The sequence below is a fragment of the Mycetomoellerius zeteki genome, unplaced genomic scaffold, assembly GCF_001594055.1.
Source record: "Mycetomoellerius zeteki isolate Tzet28-1 unplaced genomic scaffold, Tzet1.0 scaffold9, whole genome shotgun sequence".
Taxonomy (NCBI): Eukaryota; Metazoa; Arthropoda; class Insecta; order Hymenoptera; family Formicidae; genus Mycetomoellerius; species Mycetomoellerius zeteki.
In genome coordinates, this window is record NW_017257935.1 from 291,761 (window position 1) to 312,586 (window position 20,826).

General features: G+C 32.8%; 2 protein-coding genes across 2 annotated transcripts; one reads left to right on the forward strand and one right to left on the reverse strand.

Annotated features, from left to right (window-relative positions):
- Positions 1-1,421: 1,421 nt before the first annotated feature.
- Fdx1 (Adrenodoxin-like protein 1, mitochondrial Ferredoxin 1) lies at positions 1,422-5,443 on the reverse strand. The gene is made up of 4 exons (XM_018460002.1): positions 4,936-5,443; positions 4,468-4,519; positions 2,285-2,532; positions 1,422-1,525 (listed from the first exon to the last, which is right to left on the reverse strand). Exons 1-4 carry the CDS (start codon positions 5,042-5,044, stop codon positions 1,422-1,424), a joined length of 513 nt encoding a protein of 170 aa, XP_018315504.1. The 5' UTR covers positions 5,045-5,443.
- A 1,799-nt stretch (positions 5,444-7,242) lies between these two features.
- On the forward strand, positions 7,243-17,579 carry LOC108730355 (protein FAM122A). Its single transcript, XM_018460001.1, has 5 exons — positions 7,243-7,352; positions 12,267-12,330; positions 15,286-15,671; positions 15,824-15,967; positions 16,285-17,579. The coding sequence occupies exons 1-5, from the start codon at positions 7,243-7,245 to the stop codon at positions 16,511-16,513; spliced, it is 933 nt and encodes a 310-aa protein (XP_018315503.1). The 3' UTR covers positions 16,514-17,579.
- Positions 17,580-20,826: the final 3,247 nt, after the last annotated feature.

Consider the following 20,826-nt stretch of genomic DNA (forward strand, 5'->3'; position numbering starts at 1 on the left):
CGGTCCACTTGACGCTACAAACGCTTCGAAGCATTCTTTGATTAGTCAATTCGTAAAATTCTTTGTTCTGATTGGTCGCTCAAACGCTTCGAAGCGTTTGTAGCGTCAAGTGGACCGCAGCCCAGATTCTGATTAGAGGGTCTCTAGTACGTATTAAGGTACCTTTTCATGCTGATGCTCGATACTCATTTTCAGCATCAAAATAAGTCATGTGATCAAAATTAACGCTTGATATTCATCAATTTCTATCACGTGATTTATATGACGCCGAAAATAAGCGTCGAGCGTCAGCATGAAAGGTACCTTTAGAAACCCTCTAATCAGAGTCGCGACACTCTAGTTAGAGACTGTTACAATTTCTCTTCTCTGCAGGGTCTCTAGTTTTATCAAAATCACACGAGAAAGAAATATACAGGGTAGGCCATTTTAATCAATACATGTGAATATCTCAGTTAAGCAAGATAGCGAATATTTCAGACCAAAGTTGTATGGCTTTGAGGGGGACGTAAGGTGGGGTCATTAATTTGATCTTGAATAGTTGCTTGAAGGTCACGTGAAGGTCGTCTTCAATTTTTTAAATGGAAATCCTTATTTTTCATTGGATATTCTTGTAGCTTACCTCGAGAGCTTTCCAAAACACTATAATAAAATGTTTTTTTATCAAGTACTTTTTTAGTTATGATGCTCGAAAGTTATAGTACCTCTGGCATTTAGCATTATCCAAAGTGTCCGACCGACAGTCAAACCATTTTAAATGTTGTTTTGAACCATGAACTGGATAACATTTATCAAAACCAAGGCCATTGAAAGTTGTACATATCTTATTTTCGTTTGTACGTTAAAATAAATTTTTAGTGTGAGGATTTAATCTTGCTTGCTCGCACGTCTTTCGCATTCGCCAAGAACGGACCGTGGACTGAGCTCATAACCTAAAGTAGCTTCAAATATGCTTGGGAAATATGCTGGGCGAATCAATAATAAACATGATCTAATTTAGGTTTGATAAATATGTAGAACTGCGTATTTCTGTGATTGTTGGAACAAAATCTTTCGTAACGAAGACGGATACAAAAAAAGGTCTACCAACTTGATGAACATGTACTAATCACTAGAAAAATAAAATGGTGCTGACATAAAGTGACGCGATTACCAACAAAGCATTATAAAATAAAAGTAGTAAAAGGAACTATTCTCAATAAGAAGTATCATAATATAAATGTATAAGGAAAAAGTAAATAAATATATCTGGTTGTTTTATACAGAAGAAAATTACATGGCATTCGTTATTTTTATTGAATCTAACGATGCTCAAATGAAAGATCGTACACGTTAATTTTAAACAAAATTATTTATTATAAAATACGTTTATAATATACTTACAAATATTTACACATTTAATTCAATTTCAAAAAGAAATTTTTTTAATGCGAAGTAGGGGTATGTCCATCTACATAAAAATTTCTAGTTGCCTTAGGTAATTCTAGCTCTATGCCATCTAATTCCTTCTTCAAAATTATTTGACAACCTAGAAAAACATAAACCAGAGTTATTCATATTTATTTATTCATATTTGTAGAATTATACATGTTAAAGTTGTTTTACTTCTTATAATTATATCGAGTAATATTACAAACTATCAAAAAAAGAGTCGTTTTTTTAATTGCATCGCTTTCATCTATTGATATATTCTAGTGATACCCTTAAGAAGTTTTTGAGAAAGTTTGGTGAAATGGCCATTCCAGGAAAATTGTCAAAAAAAACCTCAATCATCGAAAAATGCCAAATCCCCTATAAATCTTTCAAATTCAAAGTGTAATACTTCATAAATGATTTAGGTTTAGAAGCATATCCTTTTAAGAAATTATGAAGTCTATATGAAGATACATTGCTCTTAGTTTCATTTGAATTCAGGGGGAGGGCGGCAAAAATGGCCCTTATTGCAACCCTTCCTTTGGTCAGCTAATGATAGATATAGGTCTACTTTCTATGGCTGAACTAGTATACACTTTTGGAACTTACAGTGAGATAAGTATATGTTTGATATTTATCGAAAGCGAGAAAGAGAGTTCTATAGTGCAGTCTAGTGTAGAAAAAAGTCTAATGATTGCATTGAAGGCAATTCTGATTGTAAAATGTTACGAACATACTTCAAACAGAAACCTTACAATGCACAAACTACTCGCATAACTAGATTTTTCCTATAATACAGAAATTTACCTTTGGAATGCTCCTTCATCTTGCAATTAGTTTTAGATTTAAAGAAAAGTAATAAAAATTGATATACCTAGCCTAGAATTTTCCTTCAAAAAAGGCGCTAAATCCAAAAGATCTTCTTCTCTTTCATCAGGAGTTGAAAGTTTATCCATATAATCATGATGTACATATACATGACAAGTTGTACATGCCAAACTGGCTTCGCATGCACCTTCAATATCAATTTCATGTTTATGAGCCAAATAGAGTACATTATCTCCTACTTTTCCTTTTACTTTAATTTTCTTGCCTGTTTTGTCAATAAAAGTGACGTTAACTCTGGAAAGACAATCACAATAAAGTAATTTTTACTGATCGTTATAGAATCATTAACTTAACTTTTAATGCCTACAATGTAATATAATAATATTGATACTAATAGAATCGATAATAAAGATTCATCTAATTCAACATTAATATACACCCGTCCCTCAATTTACGCAGATTAGTCGTTCCATGTGGTTTTTTTACGCGGAAAAAATCGCGTAAAAAGAAACTCACCAGTATGATAAAAATTTATAAAAATCATAATAAATTTTATTCGTTGTCGGTGTCTGCACTATAATTTAAAACCAACAACCTTCTTTTTCTAACTGGCACAAAATTACTATCTTCATCGCTCAAATTCTTCCTATTTGGAAATATTACTTCGGTTTCATTATTTATATTTATATATTCAGATGATATTTTACCAAGCTTATTTTTTACTAAATCTCATCATAAATTTTTTTATATTCACTGCAACATTTTTTAAAACGTTTTTAAAATTTTAAAACTTGTTGGATATTTGGATCAATGTCCAAAATTGCATTTTCCAGTTTTGTGGCTCATTATAGAAAAAAAAAACTGTAAAAAAAGAACCGCGTAAAATGAGATCGCGTAAATTGAAACCGCATATAACATTCGTGTATCGAAAGATTATTTATCGTGTAAAAAGAAATCTGTGTAAATTAAGTGCCGCGTAAATCGAGGGATGAGTATAGTTCTCATAACTAAAATTAAACGAAAAATTATTATATTTATCATTTGTTTTTGTCGATTGACTTTTATACGCGATCCAAATTAAACTATCTATAAATGAAACTGTAAATTCACTATAAGTAGGCTTTAATTGGTAAAAATTCAGATTAGACAAGCACGCCCCAACGACCTTGACATGTGTTGTTAAGATCATGATCCTGAGTGACCTCCTGAGTGACATAGCTTGACTTTGACATATGTTCAACAAAATCATGATCTTGAATGATATTCCCAAGATTTTAGTTGTCACTTATTGTTTATTAAAAAGTTATTAACAAATAAAAATAATGTGAACATTTAAAACCATAATTTGGACATTAACTAGCATTTATAAATACGACATTATTTATAAAGTATTACGTTTTTATTTTTGATTAAATTCAATTTATTATATCTCTTTGTTGATGATACCTCTTTTTTTTGTTTATATATACATACTTACTATCTTTTTTATTTTCAAAAGAAAAATTAAATTCCGCTCCACATGGAAAGTTTCAAATCCATATGGAATCATATTAATACAATAAATAGACCTTGTTTCATAATATAATCAGTATTTTTAATGAAAAACGAAATCTATTATTTATATACATACAAAGTCCATTGTACGGCTTCATATAAGTTTCCAATTTTTCATGCAAAACAAACTGCCACCTATTTACAGTGTAAAATAATATCATTATAAGGTTCCACATGGATTTCCAACTTTCCTTGTTTGTGTAATGCTATATCGATTTATAATAATTATGAAACTTCATTTCGTATCTCAGAAGCACTAGATCTGTGAAATTGTTAATTGTTAATTTTTAATTGTTAAGTGCACTTTTTAATAACGAACGAAATTTGAGAGGCTAAATTCTCTTAAAGCTTGATGAAGATCATAACTTTAACAAGAACATGCTAAGATCAAGCTGATCGGAGCTATGTCCGTTAATGTAAATATAATACTTATCAAAAATTTCAAATAAATTCATTTAACTTCTAATGTAAAATTTTGCATAATGCATACAAATAATATTAAAAATTATATTTATTACGTTTATTAAAACGTCTATTTATTATGTTTATTGAAAATTATATTTCTTTTATTTCGTGTTAGAAATAAAGATACGTTTCATGCAAATTGCAAAGTTCTAAGAAAATTATCTATTTTATAAATCTTACATGAAGCAAGAATACATTTATTTTACCTACATATCAGCCTCAGTTTTAGGATCCTGCATTTCGTATTCACCATGAAACATAACTGCAAAAAAGTATTTTTAAAGTTTTATTCATTCAATACATAAGTTTATATGTATAATATGTTATCTAAGACAAGAAAAATATCAGTGATAGCAGATTTATAACAAATCTGGAGACACGGTAGTGTCTCGGCGCTAAGCCAAGCGCAGCGACACTGCCGTGGCTATTTTACGCGAGCCGGCGAATTGCGGAGAACCGAAATTATCATATCTCAATAAGAGCAGAACCGATCACGTTCTATGTACGCTTAATCGATAGCATACACTCGGGTTGTATAGTACGTATTTTATTTTTTCTCTACGTGCCCTACGAACGGAGATATTGCAACGCAAAATCCGAATCTGAAACTTTCCAACAGATTTGACTTCTAAGTAGCAACAGCAATTAATAATTTTTTAACAGCATGATATGACCAACCTTTAGATGTATGAATTTTGTGATTAGACAGCTTAATCAAATGGCTTATTGGTGTACATATTCTTTGCTTCGTATAGAACAGATATAACTGCCGTAGAACAAACATCATTTTTAATACAAAATTTCATACAAGATATTGAAACACTTTAAAACCAAATCAACGGCGACATTCAGAAACATTACTCGGGTAAAGGTAGAGCAAAGTATACACAAGCAAAATATTGGTTATGCTAGGTTATGCTGCCAGCTGCGCCGCAAACTGCAAAGAGAAATCTGAGAGCAAAGAGGATTGGATAGAGCGGAACATGGTGTAAAAATACAGGGGCGAAACGTTTCCGCGAATGCGCAGTAGGAGAATGAGTTTGGACCCAAATTTGATTGGCTGTTCCAGGGTACTACTGCTATTGGCTGTTTTCCAGATAGGACATTAGGGCGTGTTCACACCTTGACGGAAAAGCCGCAGCCAATCAGAATTCGCGATGGTAGTCGACAATTTCGGCTTTTTGTACTACTTACTACCAGCGCGAGTTGTGATTGGCCACTGCTTTTCCGTCAAGGTGTGAACGTGCCCTTACACTACGGACGAGTTTTTTAATTCATCAATTAATCAATCGCATTGCGCGCAAATACATCTTTTACGGAACAAAATTACATTTGCGATTAATCAATTGTTGAATTAAAAAACTTACCCTGCTTGGTGCTTTTCAGCAAGCGACACAGGAGGTTTGTTCGCGTCGCAAGCTCCAACATGCTCCTACCATAGCTCCTACTCACTCTAAGGTGCGTTCCAAAACTCGACTCTATCAACTCCGAGTATCTTTTATCCTTGTTCAACATTGAAGAACAAGGATAAAAGATACTCGGAGTTGACTAGAGTCCTAAGGTTTGTTCCAATATGCTTCTACCACAGCTCTAAAGGCCATCACACGTACAAAAATTTTAATGGGAATCGTAAGGTCGCAAACAAATTGACCAATCACAATCAAAATTGAGATCTCGAATTTTTTTAAACACTCGACTGTGATTGGCTTACCGATTTGCTTACGGCCTTATGATTACGACTAAAATTTTTGTACGTGTGATGGTCTTAAGGACGGAATCAGACTACGCATTGAAGATTGAGGTTGAAGATTGAAGATTGAAATTTGACCAATAAGGACAAAGAAATTTTAGCTCCTTTCGTTTCGATTGGTCAAATTTGAATTTTTCAATCTTTAATCTCAATCTTCAATGCGTAGTCTGATTCCGGCCTTACAGCGAAAAGTAGCCACCCACTTCTTCAATTCGCAATCCTCATTTTCCAATGCGTAGTGTGACACGGGCATAATGCGGGGTCTACAATAGAAGTCGTAGCAGTCGTAGGGTCTTAAATCGTAGAAAATTGATCAATCACGGTCGAATATGAGAAGAATAATCAACTGTGATTGGTCAATTTTCTACGACTTAAGCCCTTACGACCGCTACGACTTCTATTGAAGACTCCGCATAAGAGCCGCCGTTGTTTTGCCGCTTAAAGTTCGGCCGAGCCAAACTTCAAGCGGCAAAACGATAGCGGCTCATAGGGGGTCAGAGTGGGGAGAGCCGCCAGCGTTTTGACGCTGCGTGAAATTACACCTTTAGGGGTTCCGACACTCCTGACTCTGATTAGAGGGACCCTAGTGTGCACAGGAGCTAAAGAAAAGTGGTCGATAACGGCGCATCGTCAATCGTCACGCGTCGCAGTCGCACACGCACTGCACAAGCACGATAACTGCAAGCATGATAGCGTCCAGCCTGTGATATCGACGGTAGCGGCAGTACCGTATACTAGTCGCATAGCCGCATTAACAGCATTGAGATTACGAACTACGAAGATCACTCGACTGTTTCGTTCGAGTAACTTAGCTTTGTGCGCGGCCTGATTCCAGGAACTTCCAGTTTTTTCTTTCGTTCCGTCGCCGTGCCCGTCGTCCTAAGTGTTCACTCGTCTCCAGAGAATGTGGGCGCGTTAGTTATCTCGAGAAAGGTTCATTAGTCACCTGAACCCGTGGCTTCTTCGTCGGTGGGGTGGACATCTCGATGTTCTTCGCGTCGGTCACGGCAGCCGGCGAAGACAACGTATGCACCCGGAATCGTAAGATTTGTGCGAATTTCGCAGAAACGCGCGTGACAGATTTGGAAACGTCAAGGCTCGACGGTAGCAGCGACGGAGACAACATTCTCGGATAATCTCAGACACCACAGGTTCTCCTATGTGCCATCTCCGCGCGGACGTTGCACGATTACGTTTTGAGACACCTGGGACTGCCGCGTGTCACCCCGACAATCATGGACGTTGATTGTCCGATCGTTAGTCTGAAGCGATCCAGCAGCGCGCCGATGATTAACGAGATCAGCGCGACCATGTCCGTTACTACACCGTCGACATCGTCGTCGAGGTACGTCAATGATTACTCCCCTCCTTCCCCTTTATCCATGAACGTGTATCGCGGAATGTGATCCGCTTGCAATCTGAGTTACTCCAGATCCAGCGATAACGTAAAAATCAATCGTAGTATATATCAAGACCCAGCGATAAAGTCTGCTATAATTGTAATCTTATAGTATGTTCGGCATGTCACTCCGACCGGAGTGCATCAATTTGGATTGAATTAATGACATTTCGTGTTCTCCTATTGGTAGAGCATTAACGTCAATCTAATAGTAAATCATTAATTCAACCCAAGTTTATACAAATTCGGTCGAGCCGAAAACGCTGTTAGCAATGATTTTTATTACCGAGTTACTTGCAGTTCCTAGGAGTGGATAATTGAAATATTACTTGCTCCAACTATTAGCGATCTTGAAAATTAACAATGTTGCATGGAGCAATACAGGTGTTGCATGGAACAATACAGGTGTTGCCTGGCTGAATACAGGTGTTGAATGATCAATCCTTTTTTAAAATATATTTTCTTCGAATATAAACTTAAAACCTTTTATCGGAATAATACTAGAAAAATAAATGGTGTAAATGAAATTTACAAATTTGGTATTCGTAATACGATGTAAAGTAACAACATAAACACAGCATTTAAGCTGTGTGTATTTGTAACGACTTATGTCATATAGTTGAAAAGCATGGAATCATACAGTATGATTACACAATGTAGTCTGTGTACATTGCTGAAAAGCACTTAATATTTCTATTATACAGGGTATTTCTGCATACAGAGCCAAAACTGCTACAGCGACTTCAGCGTATGAAAACAAGTTGAAAATATATAATCTAATAAACATATATCCGATTTCGAACGGTTTCGGAGTTACGGGATTATTATTATTGAAGTGAGAAAACATGAATCGTAGTAATAATCGTTAAAGTTGGCAGATATTCAGATTAGGAAATCTGTTACATCGATAGCACAGAGGATTACACAAATTCTCTGCTTTAAAAACACAAATTATTTTCTATGTAATTTTTGTTTTTACAATAGAGAATTTGTTTTTAAAGCGGAGAATTTGTGTTTTAAAGCAGAAAATTTATGTTTTTAAAGCAGATGAATACCTAATCAAAACAAATTTTCTGCTATAAAAATAAAAATTATATAGAAGATAATATGTGTTTTTAAAACAGAGAATTTGTGTAATTTTTTTTGTTTTTTGAAGCAGAAAATATTTATTCTAGCCTCACTTACATGTTCTCATATCTCTCTATGTCATCGATATTGATAGGTTTTCTAATCTGAATATTCGTCAACGACTAATTTACCTCGTTCCAGAGCGACACTTTTTTTGCTAGATTCGTTCATTTCGTCCAAAAACACGTCGAATGAGCTCAATTTTATCAACCTCGGAGATATGGAGGCTAAACCCAACAATTACCCACTGAAGTAAACATCACGTAGTAGCCAGAGTCATTCATGATGCTAACATATGAAAATGTTTATATCTCAGAAACGATTGAGTTTTCGATTTATGTTTACTAAAATTTTGTTATTCAGTATGATGTACTATCATATAAATGCTGAATAGTTTTTTTGAAACACTATGTATTAGACTGACAAGGAAAAAAGAAAATATTTTTTTTAATCGGCCTCTCAGCTCAAAAGCTTCCATTTCAAAAGAACCCCTAAATTTTTATCAAAAAATAGATTAGAGATTAAGATTTAGAGGTTGTTAGTCAACGATTCTAAAATTAAAAATAGAAGTGTTAGAAGGGCTATGAACCAAAAGACAACATGTAAATATGTAAATAAAAGATATAATATAATAATTAAGAACTAAAACAAATTAAAAATAACAAACGTCGTTTCGAGCCCGATCGGGTCATCTTCAATGTTACAACAAAAATATACATATTTAAATTATAAACGGTTCAACTAATATATAAAAAGATAATATATAAAAGTTTACCAATATTCTCATACACAGAAAAAAAATTTTCAGATTTTAAATAAATATTTACTAAATGTAAACATATATTTATTCGATTTAAACATAACTGTTTTATTTTGAATAAATATTCATTTACTATAAATAAATATTTCGTTAGTACTATTGAAGTAAATATTTATTTAAAATCTGCAAATTTTTTTTCAGTGTAGATTTGATGGCTAAGAGCATTGAGAAGAAATGGGACCACATATCTCTCAAAATACTGCTATACCGTTAAGTGAATTTCTCATCGCTGTAAACTTTGTTTTGGATTCTACGTTTTTTACCTATAATCAAAACTTTTACAAACAAATTTTCAGCACCCCCATGGGGTCACAATATCCAGATATTGCTGAAATTGTATTACAGAACTTAGAAATATTAGCCATCGAAATATTACCTATACAACCCTTATTCTATTATCGTTATGTAGACGACATTGTTTTGGCGGCTCCCTCCGATACCATGAATGAGATTCATTCAGAACATTTTTAATTCGTTACACGCTAGGTTACAGTTTACAGATATGAATAAATTTACCATTATCAATTTACAAACAAGATCTTCATGTGAATACATATTTTTAAGGTCGTTAATTGTTAATTATTTGCAATAATTAAGTAATTCAAAGTGGCGAATGAAGGATTACGGCGGATGCCAAAATTGGAAAATATTTAATTTTTGATGAAAATTATTAAAGGATTTTTGAGGTCGCTAGTTATATAAATTTGAAGTCAATGTTGCAAAATTCAAAATAGTGCAATTACCTAGGATATTCACGCAAATAATTTGTGATATTAAAAATTGTAATACATAATTATTCACAAAAAGAAAAAAATATATTTTAATATACATACATTCGCCATGTTGAATACTATTTTGAATTTTGCAACTTTGACTTCAGGTTTATAACCAGCGACCTCAAAAATCCTTTAATTTTGGCATCCGCTTTCATTCGTCATTTTGAGTTTCTTAATTGCAAATAATTAACAATTAACGATCTTAAAAATATGTATTCACATGAAGATCTTGTGTAAATTGATTCATAATAGTAGATTTATTCATATTTCTAATTCTTTTATTGTTCATAGCGGCCATATTGGACTTATTACAATGAATTTTGCAATTTTAATATTATTTCTGTAATCTGTGACATTCAGGGGGGGCGGGGTTGGTCACAAGCGGTTATAGTATACAAAAATTACCCTTGATACGGATTATCTTAAATTATCTCGGATTACTTAAGATTATCTAATACTACTTCAAATTATTTTGCAGATTATCAAATACTATCTTATATTATTCCAAATTATCAAATATTTTCTCATATTATCCAAGATTACCTTAGAGTATTTAAAATTTCGTCATATTTTCTGAGATTACCCGTGATTTTTCCAAATTTACTTTGCTCATCTAAGATTATACGAGTACATAAAGTATTATTTCTCTTTAGATCACTCTAGAATATCTTTTATGTATAAATCACTATGCATGCGTATTGAATAAAAGCACTTCACATGTCTTTTATCACTTTTTACGATTATTTACTGATTGTCGGGGGGGAGGAGGGAATAAGGATAGCTTTCGTCTATTTTTACAATTATTTTAAAGCGATCTCATTATTTCATTTTGTTCAAATTGTCTTTATTTATAAATGACACGTAATACAAATTAACGTATCATTTCTCGCTTCTGACGTCACTATTCAATATGGCTGTGATGATTATTCAGGAACCGTCGAAACAATATTTTATATCCACTATTATTTACACTATACATATATAGATAATAGTTATGTATTGAAATTGAAAGTTATGTGTTGAAAAGGATCCCCAAAAAGGATCGAAACTTCTACCTCTCTATCTGCCTTACTTAGTTAATAATTTTACCTATACACACGAATATATCGAGTATCGTATCTTATTGGGATTATTATAATATAATGTCATGATTTATATTCTGTGTAGAACCCAAAATCATTCGTATTATTTTAATTTGTAATTGTTTTAAAGTAATAACATGAATATGTTATGAAAGATACAGTTCTGTTAGCCGTAACTAATTATAAGTGACTTTAAAGTTTCACTTATTGTTCACTTCTCAAGACATTCTCCATCAATATATACTGATTATTACGATAAATATTTCACTGGTTGAATTGGGAAAAGTGTCCGCCTCAGATAGGGCGTTTTCCAACAAGGACAGTGTATAACACAGTGAATTATTTCATCCTTGTTCAACGTTGGCAAACAATAAGGATGTAATGATTTACTGTGTTACACTGGCTGTGTTCCACTTAACGTCACAACGCTCGTAGAATCATTTCATCCTTGTTTATCAAATATTAAACAAGGATAAATAATGCTCGCAAGCGTTGCGAGCGTTAAGTGGAACGCAGCCACTGTATCCTTACTGGAAAATACTCATAGTCAGGAGGTTCGAAACCTGATTGAGGTAATATTTTTTGCAATAAGTTCTTTGCAGTGTCTTAAGATGCTTATTAGCATTATTATTAAATTAACAAATTTAATTTGTGGTATCATTTTAGCTTCAGTTTATGATTACGTCAGTCTAACAGTAATCGGCTCATAGTTTATGTAATTAAAGATGTATTTTTTTTAAATTTACATATGTAGAAGTATTATTAAATACCAAGATCTCCAACCTCGATCTTTAGTTGGCGCTTCTTTACTTATTTGTGTTCGTCACATAATAGTCTAGTTTAACTTATTATTGTTAACTTTAATTAATTTTTATCTTACACTGCAAATGGTTCATGTAGTACTTGTTGTAAATTAATGAAGATTTGCATTCTGAATTCTTTTAAAGTTACTGAAAGAACTTATATTGATAATAAGTTTATTGAAAATGTTTTCTAATAATATTTGCAACTGTGCTTAATTGTCTTTAAACATTTCTTATTTTATCACTTACAGGGACGCTGTGTCAACCTATAATATATTTGCAAATTCAACTCGTCTACGACGTTTTAGTACCAGTGTAAGATCATGTTACCTATTTACTCTCTTACTTTGTATTATTTATTACTCAGCTCAGTATTGATTAAATATTATTTAAGTTTCTCTGTTACTCTAGTAGCAAAATTCAAAATGTAAAACATTTATTTTCTATTTTATAAATAAACAAAAAATTAAATTTACAATAGGTTAGAAAGAATGTATTTTTGTACGTTATTTTGTATTTTTATTTTGTAACATTATAATTCTTTGATCAGCTTATTTGACTGATACTGGGAGTTTTCCAACAAGAGACACAGATGACATAATGTAACACAGTGAATCATTACTTCCTTGTTGTTTGCCAATGTTGAACAAAGATAAAATGATCACTATGTTACATAGTGTCGCTTGTTGAAAAGCTCCCACTGTGTTTTATCTCTATCCTACGTTTTTTTTTTATTAAAAACTATATAAGATACAAAGATTCCAATGAAATAAATCAAATTAAAAAAATGAAAAGCCAGTGTCGGCCAGTGAGCTGACACTGATTATTTTTGTGTAATAAATTATATTTAAATAACGAAAAATTACAAGACGTTTCGATCCCTAATTTGGATCCTCTTCGTTACAGAAATATAATAAACATTGGGGAGTATAAGGTGCTCTTTCATTGATAGGCATTGTTAAGCTATTGTCTATATATCAAAAATCATTAGATGTACAACGTCTTTAATAGTTGGCAAAATACTTAAACGATCAGTCGAATAATGAACTAAAATATTAGAAACATTAAATTATTGTAGTCAAAGTATAAGTTTAAATCTTGACTTACATATTAATAAAGCAATGGCAAAACAATAATGCGCATAATTAAATCAAGATGTGTACTGTATGACATACTGTAAGCCTGTGAGAGATCATCGGACAATGACTATGTTTGTATATACATAATAATAGATAAAACAGAAACAATCAAGAATTTGTAAATAAGTCATAATCTACAACGAATTTAACAAGTCTGTGTCGTTTTGCAAATTTAATCCCCTCTCTTGTATTTGAATAAAAATCATTTCTGAAATTAATCTTTTATTAAGAGATTTTTCTTCATCTAAAATTTGTTGAATCCATTGTATCATGACTTATTTACAAATTTTTGATTGTTTCTATATTTTATCTATTATTATGTATACTGAGTGTCTCAAAAACGTCGAGACACCTGAATATCTCGGAAAATATAAGTTTTACAGAAAAGTGTTTCAGACAAAAGTTGTAGGATTCAAAAAGATCTATTTACTGATCTTATCAGTTTGACCTTGGATGGCTTCACCAAGGTCAGGTCAAGGTCACATCGATTTTTTTAAATGAAACACCCTACTTTTGATTCCAGAATCTAATAGCTAGTGTCGATAGCTTTCCAAAACGCTATAAGAAAATATTTTTTCATTAAGTACTTTTTGAGTTATGATATTTGAAAGTTACAGTACCGCCAGTATTAGCATTACTCAAGGTGTACCACGCGGAGGTTGCCCAGGCGGATTTACACGTCTTTTGTGCTCAGAGAAAGATTGGAGAATAATGCAGCCAATGAAGGCAAGATCGGACGATGATCCAACCAAGGAAGGCAAGATCGGATGATGATCCAACCAACTAAGGCAAGATCGGACGATGATTCAGCCAATAAAGGCATCGTCCAATCTTGCCTTCATTGGTTGCATTATTCTCCAATCTTTCTCTGAGCACAAAAGACGTGTAAATCCGCCTGGGCAACCTCCGCGTGGTACACCTTGAGTAATGCTAATACTGGCGGTACTGTAACTTTCAAATATCATAACTCAAAAAGTACTTAATGAAAAAATATTTTCTTATAGCGTTTTGGAAAGCTATCGACACTAGCTATTAGATTCTGGAATCAAAAGTAGGGTGTTTCATTTAAAAAAATCGATGTGACCTTGACCTGACCTTGGTGAAGCCATCCAAGGTCAAACTGATAAGATCAGTAAATAGATCTTTTTGAATCCTACAACTTTTGTCTGAAACACTTTTCTGTAAAACTTATATTTTCCGAGATATTCAGGTGTCTCGACGTTTTTGAGACACTCAGTATACATAATAATAGATAAAATATAGAAACAATCAAAAATTTGTAAATAAGTCATGATACAATGGATTCAACAAATTTTAGATGAAGAAAAATCTCTTAATAAAAGATTAATTTCAGAAATGATTTTTATTCAAATACAAAAGAAGGAATTAAATTTGCAAAACGACTTGAATCCGTTGTGGATTATAACTTATTTACAAATTATTGATTGTCTCTGTTTTATCTATTATTATGTATATATAAACGTAGTCATTGTCCGACGATCTCTCACAGGCTTACAGTATGTCATACAGTACACATCTTGATTTAATTATGCGCATTATTGTTTTGCCATTTTACACAAATTCTTGATTGTTTCTATATTTTATCTATTATTCTGTATACAGAATCCCATTTTAATGTCCCATCCCAAATAACTTTTTTATTTTTGATCTTAGAAAAAAGTTTCAAACATAATCAGTGTCCGAAGATCTCTCATAAGCTTACAGCATATCATACAGTATACATCTTGATTTAATTGTGCGCATTATTGTCTTGTTATTGCTTTATGAATGTGTATAAGTCGAGATTTAATCTTATATTTTGACTATAATAATTTGCTCTGTTTCTAATATTTTAGCTTAATATTCAACTCACCGTTTAAATATTAAAGACGTTGTACAATACATTTGACTTTTTATATATGGACAATAGCTTAACAATAACCTGTCAGTGAAAAAGCGCCTCATACTCTAATTTTGTACTGTTTGTTATATTTCTATACCGAAGAGAACCTAAATTTAGGGGTCGAAACGTCTTGTAATTTCATTATTTAAATATAATTTATTACACAAGAACAACCAGTGTTGGCTCATTTTTCATTTGTTTAATTTGATCTACTTTTTTTACTTTTAGAGCCCTGGTAATGTTCCTAGATTGACACCACGCGTGAGTCAGTTAAGACAGGAAGAATGCGTGGATGTCGCTGGCCGGGAGGCAGCACACGAGAAGGAAATTCATAGTGCCATGCAGATATCGCAATCATGGGAGGATCTCACCTTAGAGGCGGAAGGATTATCATTCAAGGATTCAGAGTCTCTCACGCAGCTTAACAAAGTAGAACGACCAAAGAGGCCATTGGATCCTCTAAGTTTAAATCTGTCTATCACCGGCTCTCCGTTATGTTCTTCACCTTCCCCCACAAGATCTGGATTTAATCAAAGACAGTGTTACTCTCCTGGCATTCACATCTGGAAGAACAATTTGTCTCCTAGTCCTACTAGAAAGGCATTTGCCACGAGGTAAATCTTGTTTAGAACATAAATTTATCTCGTCTGAAGTTGTTGCAGAAAATTTATGTATGGTCATACTTAAAAAGAAAAAAAAGTAGTTAATGCAGTTTATATTATTTTTTTATGTTTATTATTTTCTGCTAATATTTCATGAAATACAGGCGCAGTTTGAGTCCTATCGCGATAAGGCCAAGCTGTTTAGGACCAGTCAAAAGAAAATTCGAATTAGACGAGACTGGAATGGATCACAGTTTACAACCACCTGCAAAGCGCACTTCTGGTTTATTAACATCAGTTGTATCCAGGTTGCGTATATTTTTACGTAATAATTCTCTGTGTATATTACACTTAAATATGAACAAATTATCAAAGTAATAATTTTTTTAATAAAAGAAACGACCACACACACACACACACACACACACACACACACACACACACACACACACACACACACACACACACACAGATCTGTTTTTTATTTCTACATTCTTCGAACTAAACACGGTGCAATAAGTTAAAGTGAAACAAACATGTATTTATTTCACTGCAGGAATAAAAAAATAGACCTATGTGTGTATCCCTATAATATAATTTCTTTAATTCAATAATATCTTCGCAGATTGGATGCTCTGTCCAGCCCACTCCCTGGAACTATTAGTTCCGTGGGCACACCCGAATCGTTATCGAGCGCGGATTCACCTAGTTTCTCTTTTCGGCCGGTGGATAGTCCATCACCAGTTCGCGTAAATCCGAACAGCGACAGCGAGTCTTTATCAGATGTGAGCAATCAAAGCAAATCGATGGATCAAATACGTGCCGATCAGATCAGTCAGGATAATCACAGATGAACATGAGAGATTGTCGGACACGTGAGAGCTTGAAGATTCGACGTGTCATATTAATTCTTCTTGGCATATCGATGTAAAGGAGAAAGTATTTGTATCTCGCACGAATCCAAAAATTGCGAGCATATTCTTGTTGTTGGTCTTGTCGTTCGTAGACAAAGAACAGTAGTATGACATGAATTTTTTGGAACTTTAGTGCAAGTATGACATAAGTTTAGAAGAGAACCACTTCTAAATATGCATCTCTAATTCATTTTCGATGTACGAGTAAGCGTAGCGCCAACAGTGTTCTTTCCCTTTAATTAAATGCTAGCCACACAATGTCGGTGAAAAAACGCTTTACATGCCCCTGTATCGTTCCATGTATTCCGGAGTGAAATATCTATATCCTCCGAATGGAATGATTTATTTCCTCTTTTTATCTTTGTTTAATTAGCTATATACAATGATTCTGTATGTATCGATTAATGTATACAAAATAAGCCTTTTTCTTCGCTAATTGTGTACTATCCACTCTATTCAATGATTCTTGGCTCTTGTTATCTATTTTTAATATTTGATAAGTTTATTTTGGGCATTGGATAATTCTCTATCCAGTGATTCCTAACGAAATCTATTTGTTATATAGATGATCAAGATTGCGTTTGATCACATTTAATCGTGTTTAATCGTGTTGATTTCGTAATATTGTACAGACACGGTTCAATCACCCCGTTGCCTTTAATCATTTTTTTAATTATATTATTTCTGCCGATATTGACGGGATTTCAGTTTCCATCTTAACAAAAAGTTCACGTAGTTAAAATCCCCAGGCTCGTATTCTTTGTAGTAGTCAGTGTAAGTGCTAATAGAAAATCTTGAAGTTTTCCCTTATAATATGTTAAAAGTAATGATTGCATAATATAAAGGTAATATATCCAAGAAGAGGTGTAAGAGTACTCCAATATATTTCGAATTTTTCAAATATGTCTGACAAGGAAGCACAAGCAAACGTCTCCTTCCGATTGTAATAAGCTTTGGATATGTTAAAATATAGATAAAAGTAAGAGACATATATTTTTTTATAACTTGCCCGTATATTAAGAAAATGAAACTCTCTCTTGAAAAAAATCATTTTTCTTCTTTTTAAATATCTAAAATCTAAACCATAAAAGATATAAAAATGTTTTAATTAAATAATAACTTATAATAATTATAAAAATAATTTTTAAATCAAAATTTTCAATGAAATATTGAATAAAATATGTTAATAATAATAAAAATGTTTATGTAAATAAATATTCATACAAAATAAAATTTTTTATTTATAGAAAATAAAACATTAAAAAAGTTTTGTTATAAAATATTTTTGAAGCCTTTTTTCAACTTTTATATAAAAACATTTTGTTTATATCTGATACTTTAGATGGTATTCATTCAGAAAAAAAAGAAACAAATCGACTTTTTTCAAGAGAGAGTTTCACTTCTTTAGAGGATCCTAAAATCGTTTGTTCTATCAATTCAATAAGACTTACACACACACGATTTACGTATCGTTGACACATTGCTACATCAGTATCGCACGCATATGTGTATGTACAAATTTTCTAACTAATCTTTTTTATTAGGTATCGAAGTCTAATTTTGTTCATGCAATCCTTAGTCTAAATCAAGATTATTTTATATGTATAAAGTATAAAACTTGCATATAAAGAAAATACTTATATTTACGAGTCGATAACAAAATTTCCAATTTTTTTTCATTTTTGACGTAAAATCGATCTGTTTAGACCATTACTGTTTATACTTTTTTTGTGGAAAAAGAAAAAAATATTAGAAAAATAACACAGGTCTACAAAAAAGGGGGTCTTGGATGTTGTCGGGAAGCTGTGGGTCATTTCCGAAGTAATTTTCTGCGTAGAATCCGAATCTGAAACCAGAATTGGCCCATCACGTCAGGATTTTGAGATATTAGGGGATATATACTCGAAAAATGCGTTTTTATGCTACTTTAGAGGTTATGTACAGGACGCAACCAATTTTTTGGGTCTTTTGTGCTATTTGCATCATTTAGTAATATTCTTACCCTTCAAAATGAGATATTGATCGACTACCTACGATTTTTTTTCGCCAAGTTACGGGCATTTTAACCCACTTGCGTAACCGTTTTTCCCGTCTTTTTCGTTCCTGTTCTTAACAAACGTGAAACGACCACAAATATAACAAAAACTGTTAGGATCATTTAAACACTTACGCGGGGCCATTGTTAAGACAGCAAACAGTCACAATTGTGACTGTTTATATATTAGGACCTTGAATAACGGACAGCGCGTCTTGTGCGCTGCGGCTCTGAGTGCAAGGCGTCTACCAACTTTAAACAAATCATTAGTTTTAAACTTATTAATGCAATGAAAATGAAACTTTCCAGAACATTTGTTCATATCCGAATGAACAACTTTCTCGCTGAAAGTTTTAGGATGCTCGAAATTCGCTCGATAAACGAAGCACCTGAATGCATAAAAAAGGATATTTTGCAGGTGTGTATAAAAAAAATAATAAGTTGTTTGTTTATTGACAAATATCGGTTTTTCTTTCTTCACTATACGTGGAAAACTCTAATGATCATAACTTCGAAAATAGCAAAAAAACGCATTTTTCGAGTATATATCCTCAAATATCTCAAAATCCTGACGTGATAGGCCAATTCTGATTTCAGATTCGGATTCTACGTAGAAAATTACGTCGGAAATGACCCACAGCTTCCCAACAACAAAACCTTGTTGACCTGTGTAATCGATAAAACAGGGGATTTTAGGGTCCCCTTAATGTGCAATTAAGCACTTATAAGTACATCTCTCTTATTTTTCTCTATATTTTAACATATCCAAAGCTTATTATAAAGTCGCAGCGAGACATTTGAATGTATTTTCTTCTGAGTCGTTTTTAGGAGAACAGTGAGAATATGTTGCATATCCTCACACTCGAAGATCAAAGATATCTGTAATCTTTGCGAGGAAAAATCCACAAATATTGTCAGTTTTTCCTACCTTCTGACTGTTTGTCAAAATGATTCATGGCCGGGTGAAACTCTAGTACCAGCGTATGTCGAACATCAATAATGTATATCATTTACGCAAAAGTGCTGCTGTAATTCATGAGATAATGATCTTGTCCTGGGTGTATATCAATTGTCCACATCACTAATTGGCTAATTTAAAATAATATAATCTCATTGGTGAAGCAATGAAAAATTATTAGGAACAGGCTGATATGAGTGATGTGTGCAATTGAACTGTATTGCAAGTGTGCCGCTCCCTCTTGTCCTATGCATTAATAATAATAATAATAGTAATAATAATAATAATGATGATAATATATAGACGCGTTTGTCCTAGATTTCTCCGAACGATATCGTACAAATGGTTCTGTTTTCTCTCTGACGCTTTATTTACGAATAATGACGTCATGTAGACTCCGCAAGATCTTCCCTTTACTTAAACCAAAGCATAAATATTAAGTTTTCAATCTCATACTACATTTAATACTCCTTTTCTTCTCTTTTTATTTTCATTGACTCACGTCAATATTGATCAGGCTCGTCCTTGTGTTTCTGACAAAACACATCTCTCTAATAACTACACGACATGTTACGAAACATGTGATGATTTTTGGAATAAATAGAGCCGACCGAAATTTCGGTTTCGGTCAGTTCAGTTCAGTAAAAAATCAGAGTTTCGGTTTGATTTCGGTTTTCGGACGAAATTAAGAGAAAATTTTGGTAACTAAGCCGAAACTGTACAAATTGCAACGCTCGAGCGCCGGCGACATTCGAAAAACTATATGTTACCATCGATTGAGATCGGTGCCGATTGCTGTAAACTACGCCGGCGCTATCTCTTCCTTTTTCCTTTTTTATTCACCAAGTCGCCACATGTCTAGTGCCTGAAATTCCTTATAATTTATAGAAAATTCCTTATCATTTATATATAAGAAATAATAAGATATTAATAAATCTTATTTTTCAAAAAGTATAAAAATTTTACATATTTTAACATTTTCCAATGACTCTCCGAAAATATGGTGTTTGTAAGATTTATCTAATTTCGGTTTCGGTCGAAATTGAATAAAAACCGAATATTTGTTTTCGGTTTTGGCTGGAGGTAAAAAAAGTGGTTTCGGTCGGACTCTCTAAATGGAGCATTCCGAGAAATTTCCATGCAATCTCTATCGAGCGTTACTTTTGGAGTATGTATTTTGTATAAATATATATAAATAGAAGACATCATATTTACATATATCTGTATGAAAGTATCAGGTTTCAGAAGAGAAAGAAAGAG